Genomic DNA, 7590 nt, shown 5'->3' with positions numbered 1-7590 from the left:
AAGCGCAAGCTCTTGGATCTGTGGCAAAAGCAGGAGTAAATATAAGCGATGCAGTGAAAAAATCTGACGAACTTAAAGAACTGCAGCTAATAAGAGAACTAATAAACAAGAGACTAGAACGACAAGTCCTAGAAAAACAAGGAAAAGGGTTTAAAATCATTGGATAAAAATGGCAAGCAAAAATTACAGATTGGATCCAATCTTTCAATTGTATGATCCGATTCAATATTCGTTCAACAAGAAGAAAGAGGATTACGTAATTATCTCACCATCGATAGGGACAAAGACCCAAATAACCGACGGAGGAAGAGTTACCTTTGAAATTGATTCGTTGTCCAATTGGTTGCTGCTTTCCGATGCCCATTTCCGATGCGATTTCAAAATCAAAGACGCCACTCAGAATCGAATTCCACAAACCAACACGACTTTAGAAAACAACTTCTTTCCGTCTTTATTCAGCGAAATGGTTTGGAAGCTGGTTCAAATCCGATAGAGACCATAAAACACCCCGGCGAGTTTGACACAATGTTGAAAACGATTCTGTATCCCAAAAACTACGATTCAGTTTCGGGATGGATTCCCGGTCAGAACTGTAGCAAATGACTCAGACCTTGCTAGGATAAGGGTAGTTGCTAGAAACACACTGGAAAGAGTGACTCGCGGAGTAAATCACGGATTTGAAAAACGAGCGCTTCAATACAACAACGTTGTCGAGAACAACAGATGGGGTAATTACGTTAATTGGAAGTTGTATCCTTTATTTGGTCTCTTGGAACACAGAAAGGTTTCCATAGGTTTACCGTATAAAATTCATTTGCAAAGAGAAATCAATGACAACAAGATATTCTTTGGTGAAAACAACTCTGACGATAAATTGGAAATAACGAATATCCAACGTTACATACCGGTAATCACTCCTTCCGTAGAAGTGGAAACGAGAATATTCAACTCTTTAACCAAAGACATCGAAATTGCTTTTCTTCGTCGTAACACGGTAGGTAGCATGACTTTAACGGGAGAATCCACCACGTGGCCAATCACCAACACCGTCAAACCAGCGAGATATCTAATGGTCGGTTTCAAAAACTTGCCAGACTCTCAGACAAACAACATTTTCAGAGTGGCATTGAACCATACTCAAGATCCCATCATTCGCAAAGTTCAAGTCAGATTGAACAACGATAATTATCCCAATCAACCTTTAACAATTGATCCTTCCAAAAAAGATTACAACGAATTGTACAGAAACTATAAAAACATGTGCGAATTGTTTGGAAATACGCCTCAGTTTGAATACACAGATTTTTCACTCAATCATCCAATCTTTTGTTTCGATCTGTCAGCTCATCAAGAAGATCTTTTCAAAACAGGGGTAAACATAAATATTCACATCGATAAAACACAAGGAGATGTGACCGGCTACTGTTTATTGCTGGAAGAAGCAAAACATTTGATTAAAATATCAGATAGAAGAATGATAAGAATTGAATAAAAAAACATCCTTTAAAAATGAAACCAGAAACTTTAGTTATGAAAATAATAGAAGCTATGGAAACGAATTCGCCGACTCTAATAACTTACAACGGTAAAAAAGTGCATATAACCCAAAAGATTATCGATAAATACAAACATTGCAAAGTCAGAGACGATATAGACTTGGAAAGAATTGATGAGAATTTAACTAAAAAAGGTGGATTTTTACCTTTCTTACCTTTAATCTTTGCTGGTGCAACTGCTGGTGGAGCTGCTGGGATAGCCAAAGCTGTCAACGATAAGAAAGCTGAAGCCGCTGCAAACGCCGAAGCACGTAGACACAATTTGGCAATGGAAAGAGAAGCACGAGGAGGTTCGGGAGTAGGAGATATATTAGGGACAGTTAAAGAATTCGGACAAACATTTGGCGAAGAAACCAAGAAAACCGTTAAAGAGGGATTAAGCAAATTAATAGATAAAATCGACACCGGAGAAATGAAGGTCAAACACAAGGGCGACGCCCTATTTTTTTAAAAACATACGTTCGGGCGAGGGAATCTTCCTTTCAAAGTATAAAGGCAACGGGATGGTTTTTGGTACGAAAATGTAATAAATAAAAATGGGCAAGAAATTTAATCATTCGGAAATATTTCCTAATAACCCAATGCTCATGTGTATATGCGGTAGTTCAGGTTCTGGGAAAACTCATCTCACTTTTAACATGTTGACAACACCAAACCTTTTAGATTTCGATTCTCTGTATATCTACACAACAACACCAGAGCAATCGTATTATCAATTCCTCAAAGCTTTGGAATATTTACCAAAGAAAGATGTTCAAGACATATTTCAATATTACGAGGAAAACGAAGAAAAAGTGGAAATAAAAGATATCATAGAAAACTTCATTAAATCAAAGAATCCATCTTTCAATCCAACGGATATAAAAGTTTTTCTTACGAAAACTGTTAATGATCTAGACTTGTCTAATATTGATAGCAATCGAAAGAACTTAATATTGTTTGACGACTGCCTAGCGCAAAGAAATCAAACTGTTCAACAAGAATTCTTCACCAAAGGAAGACATCACAACTGTCACTGCATATACCAATCCCAATCTTTTTACGGGATGGATTCTATGTTCATTAGAAAAAATGCAAATTGGTTTTTATTATTTGAATTAAACGATAAAGATTTATCTCAAATCATTCAGTCTATAAATCACGGAATGGATAGAGATACATTTAAAAAGGTTTGTAAAGCTCAATGGAGAAACCCAGATGATCATGGATATGTATTTGTAAATACTAGAAAACCTGCGGGAGAAAGAGTTATGATCGATATATGTTAATTTTATTTTTTTAAAAATGACGGATTGGAATAATTTTTTAAAAAGAAATAGAGAATATATCAAAGCTAAGAATAAAATAAAGACCCAAGTTGAAAATAACAGATTACAACAACTCGGATTAACGGAAAATCTACAGACTCTATTTCAACCCATATTAAAATCTCAAGAGGATATTAAAAAGAAATTAGCTTTAGAACCCACACCTCATATAGAACCCAAACCGATTGAATATAATGGTATTATAATTAGGACATTAGATGATATAAATCGTCTTTTTTCAAACCCTGACCCAGATTTACCAAAGAGCATTTCACCAATCGTTGATAATCAAGGTTTATTGTTTAATGGATTTAGAATTATATTTAGTGGAAATTCACCACAATTCAAAATCGACACAAAAGATTACATATACACATTAACGAAAGGATTAATAGATTTAATGAATGGCAAGGATGTTGGTATTGGCGATTATAAGGATTTAGTAGCATACTCCAAATTTTTAGATGCAATAAGAAAATCAGGACCCGAAACAAGAAGATTGAAAGAAGTTAAACTATATAAAAGAGTAATTGAGCAAGATGAAGAGGATGCAGATGATTATCCAATCATACAAGAAATAGACGAATTCGATGATATGGTGGCATCTGGACAAGGTATAACGTTTTTATCCGACGACAATAAAGAATTGTTTAATAGATTAGAAATAATATTAGCGGCCATGAAGGAAGGTCATCGATCGGACAGACAATACAACGAAGTCAATGCCATATTAAAACGACTTTTGGAGAAAGAAATCATCACTAAAAAAGACTATATAAACGTCATTAAAAATGTCCAATAAAGAACAATTGTTCGTTATCACCTCGAATAAACCAGACATCAAATTGTCTCTAGACTACGAGTATGAACTCGATCGCAATAAACAGTAAGAACTGGGATTAAAGTATTTCTCCGTTTACAATTCCATTAGAAACATCAACGAAAAAAACAATCAACTAAAAATATCGACGGATAACCGAGTTACGTTCGAAACCATAAGCTTACTACCGGGGAGCTACGAATACGTAGCCATCAACGAATACCTATCCGAATACGCAGGAAGCGTGAACGGCAAAAACAATATCGAATTCGAAGGTAATTTGAATCTGAACAAAATAAAACTGATCTTGAGAAATAACAAGTCGATTTCAACGTAGAAAATTCGTTGAATGCGTTACTGGGGTTCGATAAACGAATATACGCGCAATCGACATTGGCGCCGCACAAGGCCAACATCGAGAACGACATCGACGTGATCAACATTCACTGTAATTTGATCAACGGTGGATTTTTCAACAAGCACAAACGCCAAATCATATACAGCATACCGACTTTTACGGTGCCGATAGGATACAGAATTATAGAGAAACCGTTTCAAACAACCTATTTACCAATCAATTCTTTCATGATCAAAGATATAAATCTGGAAATGAAAGAAGGTAAAAACAGGTTCATAGACTTTGGCAACGAAGAAATTGTCATTCAACTTCATTTAAAACAATCTTCATTCTCTTCTTGATTAGAAAGATAATCGAAATCATCAAATTCATAGTTTTCGTCAAAACTATACTCATCTTTGTCGTTGTAAGGATACATAATTCCTTCACTGTTTGGTGGTTTTCTTTTAACATTATTCAAATAACTTCTAAAAACTTTAGTTTGTTTATCATTTGGAATAACTACTCCATTGGTGAAACTTTTTTCCCATGGTTTATTAAATTCGTTCGACACATCATGTCCGCTTGCTAACTGAACGTAATCTTCTACACTTATCTTATCATTAGAATAACCTTTAAACGTTTTCTTTTCTTTTAAGACACCATCAGAAGTCAAAACGATGTTGTATTTGACTTTTGGTGCTAAATATAAACCAAATATAATTCCACCGTAATCGTTTTTACCTTTGCAATAGTCTTTTTCGGAGACCAAACCAGCTCTGTTTAGTTTTTTCCAATTTTTGGATGAAATGTACAAACTATCGGTGTCGGTATAGTAAATTTCGGGTTCATAAAATCCATTTATGACGTGAATGAAATTGTTCATTATTTTTTTACTGTGAGATAAAACAAATGATCCCAAATGACTAGGTGTTAGTCGTGTAGATTTACTATCTTCGGTAGTAATCTCTTTTTCTTCAATTTCTGTTTCAACAATATATTGAGTATCATTAATTTTCTCATAGGTTTTAACGCGTGAATCAAAGTTGGCCTGTAAAGTTGCTTCATTCCATAAATGTCTAGTTGTGAATATATCTTTCTGAATTGATTTACCATACAAGGAATTACCTAATAATTTCATGCAATTACTACCCACGATATTACCTTCTTGTTTATATTTATTTCTTAAATCTCTCAAAATTAAAATATAATCTCTATAGGGTGGAGTTTTAAAATTTTCTTCGTAAACTATACCATCTAATATTCTAATAATTCGTCCACCGGCTTTCACTATTTCTTGAATATCGACCGATGTTAAAACGTCGTGACAGAAACCATTTCTGAACCCGATTTTGTTACCAGTTTCCTTTTTACCTTCTTTATTCGTGAAAGTGATTTTATCTTTAGCTGGTATCGGTTGGAAGAACATGTTTTTGGGATAGTCAAACCACACTGTTAAAATAGCTGTTCTAGGTCTGAATTTTTGTTTATTGAAGAGTTTTACAAATTCTTTTTCTTCTGGTAGAAACGGTCTTCCACTTTCGGCTCTCGGATATTCACTGTCTAAATCCGACATGGCGGAAGTGTATAAACCGTTAGCATCAAATGCCATTAGTTTAGTACATTCTATTTTTTTAAGTCTCGAATGAACCTCCGTTTTGTCTTTTGTGCTTGCGCTGTATTCTTTGAATAAATCAATTATGTTATTACTTTCTGTTTGTGAAATATATTCCTTTAATACGTTACAAATTTCATCCATTTTGTTCGTTTCAAATGATTTTCTATTTGCCGAAACTCTTCCTCCTTTAATAGATCGTCTGATAAAATTTCTTATAAAAGGATTTGTGTGCGAATAAACTTTTTCTATATTTTCTTTTTCGGTATGTTTAGCAACCATTCGGTAGTTTCATACCATTCTTCTTCCACCATTTCTTTATCGTAATGATATAAATAATACCATCCCTTTAAAGATAAAGATGGAGCCGTAAGATTATTGGACATATTCTGGTTTACAACTTCTTTCGTGACTTGGTTGTATTTTATCAAACAAGCTCCCAAACAGAGAGTGTCTCTCTTGGCGTAAGGTTCCCATTCGTGTCTCAATTCCTCCCAGTTGTCTTGCGTGTATTTAGCGATATCTACGTCGGCAATCTTTCTCAAATTCGCGGGAAGATTGGAAGAATTTCCCCATGCAGTCAAACTAGAGGATTCGTGTTGATAGGAAGACGTGAAATTAATATGTTGTAAATAATTACCCTTTATTTCTTTCTGTCTTTTCCATTTTTTCTGTAAATCTTCATCCGTGTATGGATTAGATAAAGGAAAAGATAGAATTCCTCTGGGTGTTTTTAAAGGGCAATGCGTTAGTTTTTTTGCATTTTTAAGCATGATCCAGTTGTCGAATCCACTGCCGTTATGAGAAATTAACATTTGATCGATGCAATCTGTACCTACAAATATTTCTACTACATTCATTAGTTTATCATAAAATTCTTCTGGAATGGGATCTGACGACTTTAAATCTGGAAAGAGATTATTTATTCTGTTTAACATTTTCCTTAGTTTTTCTAAATTAATTAAAGTGCAGGCATAAGGAATTGCTCTTCGCGTGTCTTTTTCTGAATACGTTTCGCAATCCCAAGCGAATAACGCATCATCACTCATACTTGAAAGCACGTTTAGTTTGAGAGGTGAAACCTGTGTTACTGCGTTGTCGTCTCTACACGTTTTCCACACCTGTTCGTAATTGCCTTCTATTTCTTGAATTCCCAAACTTTTTTGGCTTCTTCTAATCAAACAGGAATGCGAGTTGTGTAAGTAAAAAACCCAATCTAATTCATCGTGAACGTCTCTGGTTGAAAATGTCTGTTTTTGGGATTATAAATTTGAAACGAAGTGTTGAATTTCTTGTTGAATTCCTTCATTCTAGCACAAGTCATCACTCCTTTTCTATTTGCTTTTGAAAACCCGTTGATGTATTCTTGAAATTCTCTCGTGTAGTCTTCGTTTAAAACACGATTGACGCATTTGATAAAACAGTGACCATCTGTAGGTTTTCGCCTTCGTATTCATTTATCTTTTTAAGTAAATCAGTTCCTCCTCTACCAACTCTCGATCTTTTTATTTCTTGGAAATTGTCTTTCATTAAAATTATTTTTCCTGTAAAATACCAATCGGAAGCATCGGATTTTTTGTCCATATTTGAAAAGATATTGTGAAAAGTTTTGGCATTGAAACCGAGGAGTGACATGTATTGTCTGTGATTCCCTTCCTCGACTATCTCTCCATCTATTTTAATTTGGCCTTTGAATGTTTTAAATTTATCAGAGATAGCCTTGATAACATCGGAAAATAGGGCGTTTTCTATCAATGTTTCATCAAGTTCGATTTTATTCATATTTTTTTAAGTATATATTTTTGATTTTTCTTTATTTTGACCGCTGATATTTCTGTATGGAATTTGTCCAAAATTTCATTGAATTCTTGTAATTCAACAACTGTTATGTTCTTGTCTTCTCTCGATCTTTCGAAAAAGATGTACAATTGATTAAGATACATATTCAAGATATA

General features: G+C 34.2%; 3 protein-coding genes across 3 annotated transcripts; 1 reads left to right on the top strand and 2 right to left on the bottom strand.

Annotated features, from left to right (window-relative positions):
• Positions 1-1509: 1509 nt before the first annotated feature.
• Positions 1510-2007, top strand: LOTGIDRAFT_168436 (hypothetical protein; the record flags this gene model as incomplete). The annotated part of the gene is made up of 1 exon (XM_009066322.1): positions 1510-2007. The coding sequence occupies one exon, from the start codon at positions 1510-1512 to the stop codon at positions 2005-2007; it is 498 nt and encodes a 165-aa protein (XP_009064570.1).
• A 2344-nt stretch (positions 2008-4351) lies between these two features.
• On the bottom strand, positions 4352-5779 carry LOTGIDRAFT_168435 (hypothetical protein; the record flags this gene model as incomplete). Its single annotated transcript, XM_009066321.1, has 1 exon — positions 4352-5779. One exon carries the CDS (start codon positions 5777-5779, stop codon positions 4352-4354), a length of 1428 nt encoding a protein of 475 aa, XP_009064569.1.
• Positions 5780-5883: 104 nt separating this feature from the next.
• On the bottom strand, positions 5884-6684 carry LOTGIDRAFT_168434 (hypothetical protein; the record flags this gene model as incomplete). Its single annotated transcript, XM_009066320.1, has 1 exon — positions 5884-6684. The coding sequence occupies one exon, from the start codon at positions 6682-6684 to the stop codon at positions 5884-5886; it is 801 nt and encodes a 266-aa protein (XP_009064568.1).
• Between the last annotated feature and the right edge of the window lie 906 nt (positions 6685-7590).

This window comes from Lottia gigantea (assembly GCF_000327385.1).
Source record: "Lottia gigantea unplaced genomic scaffold LOTGIsca_75, whole genome shotgun sequence".
NCBI lineage: Eukaryota > Metazoa > Mollusca > Gastropoda > Lottiidae > Lottia > Lottia gigantea.
This window is presented reverse-complemented; position numbering and strand designations above follow the sequence as displayed.